Source organism: Stegastes partitus, unplaced genomic scaffold (genome assembly GCF_000690725.1).
Source record: "Stegastes partitus isolate 25-593 unplaced genomic scaffold, Stegastes_partitus-1.0.2 Scaffold274, whole genome shotgun sequence".
Classification (NCBI taxonomy): Eukaryota; Metazoa; Chordata; class Actinopteri; family Pomacentridae; genus Stegastes; species Stegastes partitus.
Window position 1 is genome coordinate 355,434 of NW_007578005.1, and position 19,301 is coordinate 374,734.

At 42.5% G+C, this 19,301-nt stretch overlaps 1 protein-coding gene across 2 annotated transcripts in view; it reads left to right on the forward strand.

Annotated features, from left to right (window-relative positions):
* The window catches only part of LOC103357790 (FERM, RhoGEF and pleckstrin domain-containing protein 1), a 61,651-nt gene that overhangs the window by 22,687 nt on the left and 19,663 nt on the right, over positions 1-19,301 (forward strand). For both annotated transcript variants that reach the window (XM_008282495.1, XM_008282494.1), the window contains exons 3-12: positions 11,494-11,598; positions 11,697-11,739; positions 12,397-12,475; positions 14,072-14,169; positions 14,687-14,801; positions 17,655-17,802; positions 18,029-18,124; positions 18,221-18,384; positions 18,475-18,543; positions 18,632-18,725. In XM_008282495.1, the coding sequence (XP_008280717.1) occupies positions 11,494-11,598; positions 11,697-11,739; positions 12,397-12,475; positions 14,072-14,169; positions 14,687-14,801; positions 17,655-17,802; positions 18,029-18,124; positions 18,221-18,384; positions 18,475-18,543; positions 18,632-18,725 (1,011 nt within the window). The remainder of the gene's footprint in view (positions 1-11,493; positions 11,599-11,696; positions 11,740-12,396; positions 12,476-14,071; positions 14,170-14,686; positions 14,802-17,654; positions 17,803-18,028; positions 18,125-18,220; positions 18,385-18,474; positions 18,544-18,631; positions 18,726-19,301) is intronic.

Sequence of the window (19,301 nt, forward strand, 5' to 3'; positions counted from 1 at the left end):
CTGGCCAGGCGCTAATTAGAGGTTTACTGTGAATATATTAAAATGTTAGAATATGATCTTTGACTTATTGATCTTTTTGGGCCCTTTGGGAGGCGTGTTTTTGTAGTTATGTAGTAAAACGAGTTTACAGTGAAGGATATCAGGCTGTGCTTAGGTTATGCTTTGACCTATGAAATTAGACTGTCGATGGATTGGAACGGGTTTACAGCTCTTTATTGTATATCTGAAGGTTGGGGTTTTTTTTGTGTGTGTGTGCAGAAATTCCACCTTGTTTAGGCAAAAACTGTCAGGTCACAACAGCTATTATCAATGCAGTTGCCCGGCTACATCACAGGGCAGAGGGCCTTTGGATTTGCTCGAGAGCTAAGTAGTTTAAGGCTAATCTCGAGAAGGCCAATTGATTGGCCTCACAAGTAAAGCAGCATGTGCAGCTGTCATTATTTATTACTGGTGGAGATTATGGGCGAAGGAGGGGACGTGCAGCAGGACTGTAGCAACAAACTCCTCAGAGACCTGCTCGCTTCAGCAGTGGAAAGAATCTCTTAAACGCCACACAAGCTCCCAAGTCTCATCTTCTTCACAGCGTGTCCCACTCCAAAGAAATCTGCGGTGGTCTGGATGGAGGTGGCGAGGCAGAAAGCTGCTCTCTCACCCTTTGATTCGGAGAGTGTTGATGTCACACTCCGGGGCAGCAGTTAGCTCCGACAGTGTGGAATCACGAGCAGAGTGATGTTGTCAGTCAGAAAAAAAGGCTTTTCTCTGGTATGGTGGCGTTCTTCATACGACGCGTTTAGTGTTGCGATTGTATTGAACCTGTATGGAACCTGCCTCCATTCATCAGTTTGAGTCAGACTCTGGAAGATAGAATTGTTAAAGGGTAAAACAAGAATCTTTGCCTAATCGAGTCTTATTGAAACTTAAAAATCAAGTTGCTTCACCTCATAAATATCCTATATTGCTACAAAGCTTTAACCCTCTGAAGTCCCACCAGTAAGTCTGAAAGGCATTTTATCATAAAAAAGAAAAAAAATCAACAATAATTGCACTATTTTGTTGCAGCAAGAAATTCTAAAAGCATCGTTGGATTTTCAATTTTCCAACGGTCCTTAAACTACTCATTTGTGATGTACGGTTCCATCAGAAAACAAATTGAATCCTAAATTTGTGATGCGTCATCAAAATCATTTTATTCTCCATGTCTCATTTTAAATAATGTAAAAAAAAAAATGTTTTCACTAAACACATATTCTGTAAAATTTAAAAAATTCTGTGCCCCTTGGTGAAACCGTGAAGCCAATAACGACTCACATGTGATAATTAATCATGTGACAAAAATTCTGAGAGTTTTTGAACTGGGCTGAACTGCAGGCTTTGCCTACACAGAGGAAACTGGAGACAAGTAATGACACAAATTTAAAAAGTGAGTAGCAAAATATCTATAATATGCAGTGTCACATTTTCCCCCCCACTTTTGGTAACAACTGTGGGCATAGATAGAGTACAAAAAAATAAACAATCAAAGAATGTCAACTTTATTTTTTTTCCTTAATTTTTTGATTTATGGCGTTATACCTTTGTTAAACTGCACCGAAGGCATTTCTCTTACAGCCATGGTGCAGTTTCCATAGCGGTGCAGACTTTGTATTGCAGTGAAAAATGAGGCCACAGTGAGTAAAAATGTGAGCGCTTGAGGTCTAGAGGGTTCATTTGCAGCATTTCCCCCAAAATACCCAGAAATATTGTATGAATAGCGGTCTAGTTCTAATCAGTATCCCGTCACAAGATGCATATCTTAGTTCTGACTTCTGCTTAAACCCACAATTGAATTTCTCTTGGCAGGCTTAGTTGAGTTTTTTCTATCCAACCTCTTCCCTCTTTCAGTCCTACAGTTTGCTGCAACCTTTGCATTCATATGTGTTATAAATATTAATGCCTTCAGCAGTACATTTTGCCAGACCTGGAGCTACATATTAATTATATTCCCTAATAATGGTTATGCGCAGTGTTTTAATGATACCCCATATTATTGCTTTGCTCTCTTTTTCTTGAGCGCTGCAACACACGGAGCACATACGCAGACATCACAGCGATTATGTAGATCAGTGTGTCTGCTCCACTTTTAGCAAGCTACTGTTTATGCAGGCAGAGTGGCACACTTACTTATGGTAAATTAACATACCTTGGATATTAATTTTTTTTTCTTCTTCTTCTCCTGAACGTGTCCCATCTGTTTTGCATCTGACGAATTTGCGCGGGTTTGAGGCGTGTTAAAGTATACCTAGCCCGCCTCTGATGTGTCTGAGCCAATGCCCAGATTACTAAATCAACAGCTGTTCTCCTGCCTCTTACCATACTCTGATATTAATTTGAGATTTGTGTTGTTGTCTTATAGTCCCGGCAGTGCTCATACTTAAATTAGCAAGCTAAATATTGAAACTAAACAGTTGGTTTAGAAACATGCATCCAATATGTTCAGTTACAGATGCTCCGTTTTCGACGCTGATACCAATTTTAGCGAGTAAAAAAATTCTGATATTACTGTATTGGCTGATATTCTCTGTGTGCAACTGTTCCATAACTTTTTTTAAAATTTAGATCTGAGTGGAAGTGTTCTACTCAGGGGAGATGCAAATGATCCTGGTGTGTACTGGCTGGGTTTCCTGGGAATAGGTGCATGAAGCTGGACGGCTGCCCTGCTTTGGTTCGTGCTGGGCCTTGGCAGACTGTGACAGATTGTGGATTGGATGTGGCTTCTCTTTTTTTTTTGAGGTTGCAGTTTTTCCGGTTATTTATACAGAGGACTGATGAGGGCGTAGTGCCATTATGGACTTGCTTTTTTTTCTTGGATTTGTGCCTCACACTGTGATACCACAGGCTGTTTAAGGTTAATTTAGACCGTCACTCTCATGATGCATTTGTTGAGACGGGATTTGATCTTTTGAAACACCGCTGGCCCTCAAAAGAATCACATTTAACTCAGTGTGCTACCGTAACTAATGTTACCTCAAACTAGACAGGTCACCTGATAATCTCTTTTACTCGACTCTCTGGTGTATTCTATAATAGGACCGTCTGACATCGAGGTCAATCGAGGCATGTCTGGAGCCAAATCATTGAAAATTACCTCTTTGACACGTTTTTGTGTAGAGATTATATATATGAAAGACTTGTCTCTTTCTTGGCCTGACCTTGTGGGAGTTGTCTCTCACAGTTACACCTAATTAATCTCCTAATTAACCTATTGATTGCCTGCACACACTTACAGAGCTCTACTGTATTCACAGCTACAGAGAACTCGGTGTCTCTTTATTCTGCAGGTGGTGATAATTGCCTTTTGCACAAAAGTGACACGCGGATGAAAATTGGACTTACAGCTGATTGCTTTTCCTTTTGAAATGACATACGTGAAGGCAGAAACAATCCATTATTGTCATTTGTGTTACTTTGACTATTACCTTATCAATGAACCCATTTACTGTTTGAGACATTTTTCCAAACGTGCACTATAATGAACCACAAAGCATCCAGAGATATGGATTTTAATATATCCATTCATTATCTAGAGCATTTGATGTTTAGATCATTTTTCTGTTCATCTTTGCAGCTCTAATCTAACTCAATTTGCAAAATGTGTACATGCAATTCATCATGTACAATTAGGTTTGATGATATCTGAAAATATTTCTTTAAATGACAAGAAAATATCTATTAGTTAATACGTCTTTATTTGTGAATATTCGATTCTGGAACAGAAGTCTTTTCGAGTCACTTCGTTCTCAAATGTTTCTAATGGTAATTTGGTAACAGCAGGTTAAAATGCATTATGCAGCTCCTCTGTCTGCTTTTATCTAGCTAAGCTAAATGTGGAGTTTCTGCCTAAATGTGAAGTGACGCATCCTCCCTCTGAGTGACAGTAATCCCCGGCTCTGGGAAGAGGTGGTGGAGGAGAATAACCAGCATGGCTCCAGAATTTGAAGCACTCTGAAAGAGATTTAGTCAGATGAAGAAAAAAAAAAAAAGGAGGCCAATCTTTTCGGTAATTCCAGCTGCCTTATAAAACCTGCACTTGCCCTCTGCTTATTTTAATGATACTCTGCGTTGGGCTGAGGCACGGCAGCGTTTCATGTCGTGTTGCACCAGTGTGTGTTTAACACGGTGCCATAGCTTTAAACATGCAAACATAGCAAAGCCTGTCGGCGTGTTTGGTCGAATCTGTGCTGCCGCTTGTTTATCGTCTCCACTAATGATGCACACCCACAACTGTGAGATCCGTCTTCTGATTTATGGCGCTCTGACTAACAGTGGGAGGTCTTTGCACACATGCACAGAGCTCTGCGCTGTTAGATATTCAGCAGCACAGTGGTCACAACAGGACACTTAATTATTCTTTATGCAAAATCAATATGTTTCCAGCAGCACGGACTCTTGGGAGGCAACGTAAAGGGGAGGGAGGGGGGTGTCCAAGACAGGAGGAGGAGGAGGAGGTGGTGGTTGCTCTCGAGGGTTTCTACCTCCATCTCAGCTTCAACCTCTATTGAATCCAGGGGACACTATTTTCATGGTTGTCCTCTCGGGGCCTTGAGGTTGGCCCACTGTGACAGAATGACTCTGACAGCTGTGGCAGCCCAATCATCACTTTTCCTTTCATTCTTGTTGATATTTCTCATAGGAATGAAAAACCAGGAGGCGTCCTCAAATCATTTTATTAGTATTTAGATGCTCCTTCGCTGAAGCCAAGTTAAGGGTGTTAGTTTAGGTGTAATCATATAACTATGAGCACCCTCCGTTGCGAACATATGCATAGTCACACATCTGTATCTGCTGTGAGAGCATGCAGGTAATTTGACAGGATTATCAGCAGGCTTGCCTCCCTCCTCTCGTCTCTCTTTGTCAGCTTCCCGCTGTAGTCGAGTCACCCTGGGAACCTCTGCAGCGCCTGACCTGAATCTCAATGAGCTTTAGCTGCTGCTGACCTCTCTGTCCTACCCTTCCCTTACAGTGCACATACCTGCTCAATGCACACACACATGCACACCACAACACATGCAAAGATTCCTGTAAAACAATTTAAATAGCCGTGTTCTTGCTTTACCCATGGGAGCATGAGACAGGCAGTCAGTGGAATCTTCACATGTGTTTTCAATAGTAGCACAAGGAGGATTCAGTGTGGGAATGAATCTGGCTGCTACTGTAAACAGCTCTGTAATCTCAGCCCTGCCCTGAGCTGCATTATCACAAGAGCCACGGTTCACTTAAGAGTATCTAAAAATCGTTTCTGGGGGGACTTTCCACTTACTACATGTGGGAAGAAGATTTGACTAGTGAAGGTTCATCTTCTGAAGTCAGTTTTCAGTCTCCGAAAGTAAGCTAGTCAATATTTTATTTATTTTTTGTTTGGTATCACTTGAAAAATCAGCTTTTTATATTGTGCTAAGCCTGTTTGCTGTCTTATCAGATGCAGATAGTTTGATTCCCCCCTCCCAAAAAAAAATGCCCTTTTCCCCCACTTCTCCATTTGCTTATCCTCTTCTTTAAATCTCACCGTTTCTTTCATCTGTGACCTCAATCAGCTTCCTATGATGTTGCTTGAATGTCACAGCTGAAAACTTCCTGCAGGGAGATGGCTGCTCCATTATGTGTCAAGGTATAACCGAAGCAGCAGGAGTCACTGAATGGCTCAAGACACAAGAAAAAGGGGAGAAAAAACCCCAACAAAAATGGACTGTTAAATCCCTGTCCAGTAATGGCTGAGTCCCCCCCTTTGCTTTCATGCCAGCATCGACTCCTCCAGCACAACCAAAATATTCAGCCAGACAGGATTCCCTTTGTTCTTTCTGTCTATTTGGAGCCTAAAGGCACTGGCAGCCTGCTTACCACCCATAGCACCCACCCCCCTTATACCCCCACACATCCCCAGGAGAAGTTTGGCGAGCTACCGCCCGGCCTGGCTTATTGCAGATGAAGTGGACCATACCAACAGCTCCTGGAGGGGACCAGTTGAGGAAGCTACTTTACACCTGACCTTTATGGATTTTTTTTTTTTCCTTTTTTTTTTGCTGACAGGAGCTTACTAACAAGGGGGAGGGGGGTTATTTGGTCTACCCTGAAGTGGAAACCCGAGCGGACATGTGTGCAGACATCGCTGTCATCTTTATTTAGCCTTGCTCTGTCAGCCCGAGCATGTGGAGGTCAGTGCAGCAATGCAGCCATGCTAACACATACATGTAAACAGTAGTAGCATCCTGTGGGCCTGTGTTCAGACCTAATGAGGCCAGACACAGTCTCCCTGCACGTCTGGCCCCAGACCTAGGATGCATCATATCGGTCTGGAATTGACTACTCCTATGTAAACTGCTTTTATTGATAGAGGTCGTAAAGAAAGGGAGATTGGTGACATTTTCTTGGCATTGCGGATGATGAAAGAAATGTCAGCTGCTGAGCATGATGTTTCCCTGAGACTGTAACCTTTTCCGCTGGGGCAGAGGCGGCACCGCATGTATGGAGAACGTTGTGTCAGCTGCGTATCGAGGGGGGATGAAGTTACAGCTTCTCCTTTGTGTGATCGCTGCACTTGATCGTCAGAATTTGATAATATCACCCTTTATGCACAGTTTTTGAGGAGACGATGTCAGTGCAGATTTTTTAAATTCATTGCGTTAGTTTATTTTAGTCTAGACGAGGGGGGAGATTTAAAAAAGAAAAAGAAAACGACAGTCTTGCTGTGAGCGCGCTTATAATCAGTAAAAATGAATGGGTCGGTAAAGTCAAATTGACACAGTCAATTACGTTTGGCCTTTGCAGCTTCAGTGACCTAAATTAACTTAAATTGCGAGTCAGCCATGCTGGTGGCACGGCTCTTAGGGATGTCGCACGGTCCGGACCAGAAGTATCTCCACAACTAATGAATGAATTGTCGTAAACACGATGTCATGGTTCCCAGAGAATGCTTTCGATGCTTCTTGACCTTTCATTTCTTGCGCATCAGACATCAAATCATCCAGTTTTTCAGTGTATGACCAACTATTTGCAAAACTAATCAGCTTACCTGTTATGTGGTTAATGCCTCTTAATGTAAGCGTTGTAACATGCTGATTGCCAACCATTAGATCTGCTCCTGAACGTGTTAGCATGTATCTCCAGGCACCGATGTGCCTCCACTAATCTGGCCGTTGTAGACCTGCAGCATTGTGCTGGACTACATTTGGCAGTCGTGTTTGGCTGCCATTACCGGCTCGCAATGAAGTCCGCTATTGTGTGAGTTGTGATGTGTTAACACTGGACTAAAAGCATCCTGACCAGACCAGATTGTGGGTTCATAGATCCTGTTACGTAAACCCACAAAAGGCCTTTTTCCACAAAAAACATTCCGATATGTCACAGTCGGAAAAGCAGGGATGTAAATTTGAAAATGAACGACGGCTGTGTTCAATTCAGCTGCTTCAGTTTCAGAGTTCTGGTGGCGGTGTTGTTGCTGCTGGATCCTTGTCGCACTGCCACGGCTCACTGGGACACTTGAACAGAATCGTTTGTGACACCTGAGCTTCTCCTGTTATGACAGATCCGAGTGTTTACTCTGGAGAAGGTCTGCAGAGCGAATGTGTCGGGGATGAAATTATCAGCACTCTGTCCACATACTTGGTGTTGTCTGAGCTCAGCCCCTTAGTTCCAGTCAGCATACAGTGATATTTTGACTTTGCGGGACGGCCCTTCCCAGAGTCAGAATGACATGCATCCGTGCACAAAGCCGGCTCCATGAAGAATTGGTTTTCCTAGTTTGGTGTGACAAAATTGACTGGCTTACACAGAGCCCCAACTTCAACCCCTCCTCCCCTCCCAAGACCTGTGGGATGAATTATAAGAGCGACTTTGAGCCACTTCTTATCGCTTAACATTAGTGCTAAATGTAATGCTTATGGGGCTGGATGAGGGCAAATCCCTGTCGACAGGTTCCAAAATCAGAAGAGTGGAGGCTGATACAGCAGCAGGGTAATACCCGTGGATTTAAAATGACAAGTTTGACAGCTGCGTATTGTTCAAGTGTCCACACTCTTCCTTTGAGAGTTCACATACTTTTTTTTTCTCAAGGAATGCGAAATCATTTGGTGCATTTAGATAAAAGTGCTGCAGTCTGACATAACAAGCCCGCGCTACTTTCATGAGCATAATGTTGAGTTTTTGTTGAAGCTGTTTCAGAGAGGAATTGATTATTTTGGAGTTTGTGATGCTGTTGGAGCTCTATTGCATCATATTTCTCTGATATTCTCCACTGTTGTTTCCACCCCATTTATATCCACAAGGGGTAGAGAATATTAGAAGCACCTGTCAGTATAACGCAATCCAGTCAAACAGCAACACAAACCCGAGTGTCCTAATTAACCATGAAGTTAAATCCCTCTAAAACAAAAACTGATCGTTATAACCACACAATATATCGTTCCAGCGTCCACACTGTTCTGTACCAAATGGTCACAATGCAGGAATATGAAGTGAGACAAATTAACTGGAACACATCACTCTCCAACTTTTTTTTTTTTGGCTGGCTGATGCAAAAAGAGAACTAGCACAGTTCTCCTTTTCCATGACTAATCTGCACATGTCTTATATAACATAATTTGTTGAGTTTGTTGACATGCACGCTCCACATGCGCACAGCGAAATGACTGAGGAACAGGAAAGAAACACTGAAAAGTAGGATTTGGTCTCAACTGAAAACAACATGTCGGTTGTGGAGCTGCACGATTGAGAGGATGTTAATCATCTTTTTAGTTTTCTACTACGAAGTGAACATGATCGACTGTGATGTTGATGTTTAAAATGCTAGAAATCATGTGGTAAATGTGGCGTTAAAACACCTTATTTCAACGTTTTTACAAAAGTATATCACTGCAGTGATTAGTTGGAGACTAGAGGCTTCTCTATGCACAGCAGCATCCACTGTAGCCTGCATGTGAGGCGTTCAGGGAACATCGTTGAACTGTAATGTCTAGCTATAAGCAGATTTTAAGCACACAAGATGCTTTGAGTACACGAAATGATGCTCTGAATTCAGGTGAAGATTGTAATATGATGCAGATTTGTACAAGAATGTAGCACAACGTGGAAGTAAAAGCAGCTTTCTGTTTGTTTAAATGTGCAAGAGCAATAAAAATATGTCGTCCGTAGAATCAATAAATCATGATAAATAATCATGATCTCAATACTGATTGAAATAATTATCATTTAGGTATAGTGGTACAGGTACTCAGATACTCTGTCATGAATGCCATCCAAAGCAAAAACGAATTTTGGATGCCTTTCTGGAGTTACACTATATGAGAAAGATTCCAAACGTCCTTGTTGTAGCTTTAGAAAATTATTACTTTTTCAATATCGATGCAGATGCACTCCCCTACAAAATCACCCCAATTATTCTAGAATGACTCATTCTTTCCAAATTTAAAGTCAGTTATTAAAGTCATCTTGTGAAAAGTCCTGTATTTTTTCATATTGCAATATATATCACAGGAAAACAAGACATTGCAATATGATTTTTTTTTTCCAATATTGTGCCGCCTTAATTATAACCACTGAGAAGGTCAGATGTGTTTCGTGGTTTTTTGTATTAGAGTGCAGTGTATGAGTTTTAGCCAGGTGTAATAAGCTGGCAGCTAAGTGTATATGACATCGCCTGGCCATGCTTCGGTCTGTAATCGGGTCACAGTTCAGTTGTGTAAGACGAGTTGCTCTTATGCCAGGTTTCATCATTACGTTGCTGCAATTAGACTGCAGGGAGAGTTAAGACTGTGTTACTAATGTGTCCTCCGAGTGTCTGCGCCACGACAGCTGTCAGTCTTGGCGACTCGTGCGTCATTAGAGATGGTCCTCTTATTGTGCCGGCCGCGGCGGTGTCAAATGGCAGCACCATAACTCCAGTCCGCAACAGCTGCATTTAATCAAGCAGTGCTCGGCTTTAATCAGCCTCTGCCTTACCCATCTCTGCTTGGCTCGTGGTCATTTCCACCCTGACAGCAGATTTATAAGGCTGGATATGAGAGCGCGCCAGTGAGACGGCCTTTCACCGTGTCCGGCTCGGCCCGTCTGCCGGTCTCGTTCCTGGAGCCTCCGCAGAGCACATTTGTTCAGAAAACACGAGACGATATAATTCATTCAGGGGGTTGATTTGCCTGCTGGTTGCAGCAGTCTGTGAGGAAGCAATGTGTGTGCGTGAGAGAGACAGAGAGAGAGAGAGAGAGATGAGCTGATGGCCTTTTTCCCTCCAGTCTCCTTGTGGCCTCCCTCATCAGTGCCGTCACCATATGGAAACAGCTGGTCCTCGGTGGTAAGATGCCCCCTGCACTGCCTGAGAACAGCCTGGAGAGAGACAGCAGAGGAGGGACGAGTGGTGGGTGGGTGGGTGCATGTTTGGAGAAGATTTTGGATTTGGTGGTGGACGTGTAAACCCTCGCTAAGCTGGTGGAGCTTAAGTTTTTATTCTTTAAGCATTAATAGGAACACAGGCCGTGTCATTCTTTCTCTGCGAAACACTAGACAGATTTAAAGGCGAACAAGACGCTTTATTACAGTTCGGCTGTATGAAGGGAATTCAGGTTGTCGCGTTCGCCTCAGCAGCTCGCTGCCCTTTTGTGTAAAACTAGAGGAGAAACTCCTTCCTTGAAACATATTCATGCACGGCCCTGGATCATTATCCAAGCCAGGGGGAACTGCTACTACAAACACTCACATTCTGTAGCTGTGATACGCTCCGCACTGGTGCAAACCAGTCACGAGGAAGCAGCCAGGCAGAAACTCTCCCGTTGTGTGCCTGACAGAGCTCTGTCTTCCTAGGGCGTCTGTAATAGAAGCGTTTCGGTGGAAATCCCTGACATTTGTTTGACCTTACATGGGAAAGTTTCTCTCTCTCCAAAGATGTGGTGGATTTTTGAGGTTCTGTGTGTTGTCACACTGCCAGTTTTCGTCAGTAAGCGGGCAGTTTAGTCATTCTTCAAAGTGTTCATGTGGGGCGAGTGAGAACAGAGGTGGTCAGGGAGGTTCCTTATCCCATCCCGATACTGTACAAACCTCAAAGCCTGCCGCTCCGTCATCAGTGACAGCAATGACACTGAAAACACAGATCAAAGAGGAGGTCCACCCCCCTCTGACTGCAGCAGGGAGGACGGCAGCTTCTTAGTGGCCAACCGAGCCTTTGAATGGAAGGAGGAAGACGAGCAGAGGAATTTAGACGAAGAAAACGATCATCTTTTTGGGCAACATTCGCTTGCATGGGGTTTGACACGTCTGCAAAGCAGTGCTGTTGTGCTGCTCTTTTATGTCAAAGCCTGTCATTGGGTCGTCCTGAAATGTTGCTGCCCCATATTTAAAATAAGCATATAAAGCTCTCAGAGTGTCATTTGGCTGGAATGCTGAAAACAAAAATTCAGATTACAATAGAAATGATGAAACCATGACAGTGTTGTGTTAACCAGAAATCTGTGTTTTTCTTTTTTGTCTTCTCAGCAAAAAGCTTCAGGCAAGGTGCTGTTTGACCTGGTGTGCTCCCACATGAATCTCATTGAGGGCGACTACTTTGGCTTGGAGTTTCAGAATCATCAAAAGATGATGGTGAGAAAATGGAAATGAAATGGTGTCTTCTTAAATCAAAAGCAAATTGGTTTTAAAAACAGCCACTTTGTGACATTCTTATCCCATTTTTCTTGCAGGTGTGGTTAGACCATATCAAACCCATTATCAAGCAGCTCAGGCGTAAGTGTTTTAAAACGTTTTTTTCAAGGAATCTCTTTCTTTTAATGTGTCACTGTTGAGAGCGACTGTACAGTATGATCCATGTGAATCTTGTTTTAACCTTCTGAACCCCAAAATCTGCCCGTAGGTTTGACAGGCTTGTTATCTTACAAAGAAATCACCAGAATTGCACCGTTTATCAGACCTAGAAAGTGTAAAAACAGTGCGAATCGATGGGTTTTGAACTTTCTGGCTGTCCTCGGGCAACTTTAACAAGCTTAAATTCAGGATGTTTCATCAAAATCGCTTTATTCTGTGTGTCACTAAATTTGATACATAGCATAAAAAAATCATGAATCTGTAAAAAAAAAAGAAAAAAGAAAAGAAATTCTGCACTCTCCCATGCAACTTTGAAGACATTAGTAATTCAACAGACACATGATTAAAAATTTAGGGACTTTTTCGGCTGAACTAGGCTGAACTGCAGGCTGTGTTTACATAGATCTGAGGAGAAGTGGAAATAAATCAATAGTAGAACATCTATACTGTGCAGAGTTTTTTTTCCAGTATTGGTTGTTCAGAGGGTTAAAGAGCAAATGTTGTGTGTATTTAGAGCAGTTACAGTGAGACATCTTTTTGTGTGTGTGTGTTGTTTAAAAGCTCCTCCATCCCACACAGGACCGAAACACACAACCCTGAGGTTTACTGTGAAGTTTTTCCCCCCAGACCATGCCCAGCTACTGGAAGAGCTGACAAGGTGAGCTCCTTTTCTCTCCACGTAATTTAACTCCCTTTTATCTCGACACCGTGTTTGCCTTCCACTTGGCATTGAAATGTGCATTTGTATATGATATGTCAGCGTGAATGATTTCAGCTGTGACCGAAAGCGATTGTGGAAGCATAAATGAAACATATGCCCCGGTTCCCACAAGATTTATTCCCTGCTCAGCTATGCAATTCACATGTCATGGCTGCCATGTTTCTGATTTAGCCCTCAGGAGATTAGCGTGGAGCTAATGATTTTCTGGTTTCTGTTTTCTCGTTATGGAGCCGGCTCGTGACTTACATATTCTCGGAGTCAGAGTGGAGAAATAATTGATGTTAAAAAAAAAAGTGAAGCTTGTGGATACAATTTAATATCGTTTAAGACGTCATTTATTTTTTTTAAAAGAAGTCATAAAAAAGACAAAGTGTCACATTGACATATACATTATACAATACTAGCAATGAAAATGAATTAATATTTCAGATTTTTTCAATAATCTAGCACAGCCCAGCCATTTGCAGGTATCCTTTTTTTAATTTAACGCATATCAGATACTTTCTATTTACACATCCTGCTCACACTGGCAAATATATAGATGATACAATACACACAATGAACAAAAGGTTCATGCAAGTCAAGCTGAAACAATTAGTCAGGGCAGTTTTAGAATTAATTAATAGTTTAAGTCAGTTATCACTCACTTAATGGTTCCTGTTTCTCTGATGTGGAATCTTGGTGTTGTTTCTCTGTTGTTTGTCAGCATAAACAGAATCTGTTTCAGGTTTGGAATGTTGATTAAACAAAACAAGATTTCTTTTTCTCAGGAAAACTGTGATAAATATCTCTGACTTTTCATTGGACATTTAATAAATTTACAAAATTGCTAAATTAATCATTTATTAGAATATACTTGTAGAAACTTGCATGTATGACCTTTCACTTAACCCCACATATACGAGTATCTATATATAGAGAGACACACACAAGTCCATGAACTCATGTTGTCTATACGTTTTGTTCAGTGGCATTTTATTTAGTTCTGCTATGGCAGGAGCGACAAACATCCAGAGGAGACCCTCCACCATTATGAGGTCACATAGCTGAACTAAGCCTCTGGCATCAGCGTTTCATCAGTTCCATTTATAAAATTGGCAGCATTTCTCATCCGAGGACCCCTACATGTCTTGGCGTGCACTGGGTCACTGAGGTTCTAACATATTACTTAATTCCTTTTATTTAAGCTAATTATTATACATTTTATTATGACTGTGCTCGTTCCTGCAGCAAAGGGACGCAGCACTGTAGCACGAGACATTCAGCAGATCTTCGATAAGTCACTTCACTCAGCCTATTAGTCAGTGAATCTGAAATGTGCACTTGGGCCAGCTAAATTTGGTTCAAAAGGCAGTCGTGTGTGAAATTTAAAATGGCCAGCATGCATTGTGTTTGATTAGAATTTTAGTTATTCTCTTGGATGTCCCGTTTGAATTCAGCAGTAGATGTGGGTCCAGTGGTGGAACACTGCCACCACCACCACCACGTCCATCCTTTTTGTCTAATGCGAGGGCTGTTTGTGTTTGTGGCCAGGTACCTGTTTGCCCTCCAGATCAAACAGGATCTTTCCTGCGGACGTCTGACCTGCAACGACAGCAGCGCAGCGCTGATGGTCTCCCACATTATCCAGTGTAAGGCCCGTATGACTGTTTCCTCATTTAGCTCAAGAGAACAAAGAGTTGACAGAGCAGATAACTGTCTTTTTAAAAGAAATTAAAAATTAAAAATCATGCTATTTTCACACTAAGCTTATCATCAAACATTGTTATATAGCACACTGCACACCATTGCAAATTGATTATCTGTGTGTTGCCATGGATACCTTTCAGTCGGATGCCTGAATATCATCTTGCAGAACTGCTTCAGAGCAACCGCACATGATGGTGCCATGCCAGGAAATGCTGAGAATTTTCATTACTGGGCATTTCTGAACCACAGTCTGTTATCCAATAATGATCAAAGTGTATTTTAGTCTCAGTAAAACACCAAATGAGAAAATCATTTTCATTCCTTCAGAAGTGTTTAGAGACTCGGAGCATCTGTGCCAAGAAGCACTGAAGCTGTTCTGTTTGTCCATTAAATTTGTCACCTATCTTTATTTTGCATATTAATAGCTTTTTTTTTTCCCACTTTCTTTTCACATTGAAGCTGAGATTGGGGACTTTGAGGAGAGCCAGTGCCGGTCACACCTCCTCAACAACAACTACATCCCAGATCAAATGCCTCTGATTGACAAGATCATGGAGTTTCACTCAAAGAATATGTGAGTTTCTGGGTTGGAATTGGAGGGCTGTTAATTCAAGGCTGGCTCAGTTTTAAAGTAAGGCATTCCTTGGATCCAGTTCATAAGGTCACTGAAGCGATGACTGAAAATTATTCTTTTCACCCGTGAACAGGAAATGTTGTTTCAGACCTTGTGCATGCCCCACTGAGAAGTTTTATTATACAGGTGACACATTCAGGAAAGCAGCCATTGAATGAATGGGTTCTTTCTCAGAGTGCAATGTGCAGTTCTTTATCATAGATCGACTCAGAAAAGCCAGTCTTTGTAAGCTGCTTTAAAGCTTCTGGGCAGAAGTGGGCATGTGTTTGTCTTCTACTCTTTTAACAAAAGCCTACTTTGCTCCAAAAACAGAACTCAAACCTTCCTTCAACCCACCAGATGACTCAAACAGCTGTTGTCAGCTGGGTTAGTGGGTTAGAAATCCTGATTGTGAGAAGCTATTCTCTGACGTCTAATGCAGGAGTTTGCTAAAAGTGAAGTTGGTTATTGAACTTGGCTCTTTTTACCCACTACTTTCCCTCCTATCTGTCTCTAGTTTAAGAGCTTTGTGCTGTTGGGAGTTTATTACTGGAAACCTTCCAGATCTCCTCGCACCATCCTCCCTCAAAATGCTCTCATCATCATTCAAGTTTGAATACGAGCCAAAGCTCTGCCAACACTTGTCTCAGCGCCGCATTACAGTGTGTCACGCCAGAGATGGACACGCAGTGGGCGGCTGCTGCAACATGAAAGCAGCCCCATTAGATATGACTGCTCTCTTTTACTTGCTCTTGTTCCACGCCAGGTCCTTCTTAGTTGATAACTGCAGTTCTTCTGGCTGGGTGCCATGCTGAGTTAAATCTCTTATTAAGTACCACACACAGGAAACAGGAAGGCTTATCCGCTGATAAGAATTAGGAAAGTTAGTTAACATTTTGCAGCCCCTCCCCAACCTCCCAGCACTGCGCCGCAAAAACTCTGATAAACATGAGAAACCTGGATCCACTCTGTCTCGGTCTTTCACCTCAATTAGTGAGACACAGCGGGATGATAAGGCGGGATTTAATTTATTTGTCTAAAAACTGGCTATAAGGATAATGAATGTTACAGTTTGTGCCCTGGCAGCCCGATTAGCCCTTTTGATATTGCTGTTTACTCTAATCTTCTCCAAAAGCGCTTGGAAAACATTTTCTACTATGCAAATATATAGGTTAGATGATAAAGCAACAAATCCCATGAAAAAAGAAAAACAACCAACAGCTTGGCACGGTGGTTTTAGCGACTCTTACTCAGAGAGGAGCAAATTGTGCGTTTGTTTGCTACTATTTTCCGCTGCTGATTAATACCTGTTCGAGACTCTGTTGAATATTTACAGCAGAAGGTGCAGGATGTGTGTGTGCAGGATGGAAAACAAACTCGAGTGCCCCAGTTTGTTAGCTGAAGGAACCTGTCACACTGTTGCACTGGTGTGACTCACGGTGTTGGGGGAGCTGCTTTGAAAGCGTAGATTTTGCAAGCTACCTTTCAGTCGAAGCACAGCAAAGATACCTCAAGGGAGGATTCTGGTTTTGTTAACCCAGCTGCTTGGAAAAAAAGTAGTTCAAACTACTTTTAAAAAAAATAATAAAAAAATGTTAAACTGACAAAAGTGATACAAAATATAACACAAAAAAGTCACATACCAGCAACCCACTCAGCCACTAAAGTACCCGCTGGTTCACCAGTCAGACGTAAACCAAACAAAATAAAATGTGCTGTTTTCGTACACACCTGGAAAAACATAGCTTTTGCCAGTGGAGCTAGTCAGTGTCACGTATTTGCTTAACTATGTGATGAATCTTTCTCAAGCTGTGGTTCAGGAGGTTTGTTCATGATGATGTTGAGCACTGAGTAACACCCGCCCTTTTGCACAAACACTACACAAAGGTCAAGTGTGTGTCGGTGGCTGCCTGGGTTGAGCGTGATTTCACAGCAAAATCAAAAAGGGGACGGGGCTCAACACAGGGGTTTATTCTGAGTACAGCAGCATTGGTCAAATAAAAATACGATTTTTTGTGGCCTAGATCGTTTTGTAGTTTCATTAGTTGACTACCAAAAAAAAGGGAAAACTTTAATCGAATTGCTTAAACCACTATACAAATGTAGTTTAACTGCTAGATAAATTACTACTCCCCACCATTGGTGACTCATTGATGTCAACACAGACAGTACTTTTGAGTAGGATCAATTAATTATTGCTTTTATAAGATTTGTTGCCAAAAAAGTACGGTGTGTCAGAAAAGTTCCAGGACACGTGTCACAAAAGATATATTTCAAATCCAAACTACAAGTTTTCCCCTTCAAGTAATCCCCCTGGAGTCTAAAGCACTTTTCCAGCCTTCCCTGCCATGCTACCATGCAGTCCTGGAAGGATTCTTCCGGGATCCTCTGCAGCTCCGTCGTCACAGCCATCTTGATGTTGCCTACATCTTCTAAACAGGTCCCCTTGATGACCCCCTTGAGCTTGGGGAAGAGGAAACAATCCCATGCAGCCAGGTGGGGTGAGTAGGGAGGTTCCTCCAGCACTTCTCAGCCAGGAACTGTCGGATGCTCAGGGCGTTGTGAGCAGGCGCGTTACCATGGTGAAGCAGCCACCACTTGTCCTGTCACAACTCTCACCTCTTCTCGCACTGAATGAAGCAAACAGGATCTCTTTGTAGACGTGCTGGTTGATCATCTGAAGGGGAAAACTTGTAGTTTGTAGTTTTTTGGGTTGAAATCTATCTTTTGTGACACCAGTCCTGGAACTCTTCTGACACACCTCGTTCAATTTCAAATACCCTTTAACCTGCTACTGTGCGTTTTGTGTTGCAGAGGTCTAACACCAGCAGAATCAGACTATCAGTTACTAGAAGTGGCGCGCAGGTTGGAGATGTACGGGATCCGGCTCCACCCTGCCAAGGACCGCGAGGGCACGAGGTTAAGCCTGGCTGTGGCGCACACAGGTGTCCTGGTCTTCCAGGTTAGTCACACTAGTTAGCCACCTACAAACTAGCAGCTGGTTGGACCAGTACTTTGTGTGTTTTATAGTCTAAGAAGTCATCAGTGTGGTTCAAATGTGGACATGAAAACACTTTGGGCTTGACTGAGAAAAGCATTTTGTCTTGTGTTTCTTAGCTCGCTTCAGTGGGTATGCCTGGTGATAAACGTTTTTCATTAAAGGTTAATTATGTTTTTCATCTCTTCAGGGACACACGAGGATTAACGCCTTCAACTGGTCTAAAGTCCGTAAACTGAGCTTCAAGAGGAAGCGTTTTCTCATCAAACTGAGGCCAGATCTAAATGTAAGCGACATTGCTGGATTATACTCACTAAACACAACACAAAACTCTTCAACTCAGAGGTTAGTGTTGTAATTTATGTCCTAATGTGTCCCCTAGAGTTCATATCAGGACACTCTGGAGTTTCTGATGGCCAGCAGGGACTGCTGTAAAGTCTTCTGGAAGATCTGTGTTGAATATCACGCCTTCTTCCGCCTCTTCGAGGAACCCAAACCCAAGCCCAAGCCTGTGCTCTTCACGCGAGGCTCCTCCTTCAGATTCAGGTGGAGAGTTTGCGACCCATTATTTTAACAGTCCGCTACAGCTCCTGCAGAATAACTCATTATTATCTCCCTTGTACTTTATCTCTGCAGCGGTCGCACACAGAAGCAGGTGATTGATTATGTGAGGGAGTCTGAGTTTAAAAAGATCCCATTTGAAAGGTAAAGGCTGCAGACGTGTTTGACATATTTGCTATGAGCGGGGGTGCTCAGAAAGTATAACACTGACCTTCAACATCCTGTCTGCCAGGAAACACAGTCGGTTCCAATACAGCAGTCGGGTCCAACACAACAGTCGCCTGTCGCCATTGCCTTCTCCACGCCACCATGAAGTGCCAACAGAAGTGAGTGTCGGAGTCCAGCTGCATGTGTCACCTCAGGAATTTAGTTGAGGTCACTGTATTGTGCTTCTATTTACACAAGCAAGACCCTGTTGGTACCTGTGAGGACTAAAAACTTACACATCAAATTTCTTATCAGGAATCATCATGCTCTCATGTCATTCTGGGGCATTTTAAAAGAAAATAATTCACTATAGCAATAGCAAAAGTTATAGCAAAGAACTTTACCCAAAGTAGGAGAACTTTTAACACCTCTGAATGGAAGTCAGATTTATTAATTGAAAAATGTTTGGAGACAGATATCGTCCCCACAGCCCCTGGGTCAGATCCTGCCAGTGTTGCAGGAGAGTGTCGAGTCTGCCAGTGCATACAAACAAACCTTTGTTAAACCACCTGCTCAAGCCCTTTTCACCTCTGCTCAGTGCACCTTTGGACCCTGGTATACCTGCTTGCAGGTTGAGTTTACATCCATATTCATATCAGCCAGAAATCTCCTCTTTTCTGAGTTTTGCAAAACATTTTTTACCACCAGCCAGTTAGCAAAAACCCATTAGCAGGAATGTGCACTATGCCGTTCCT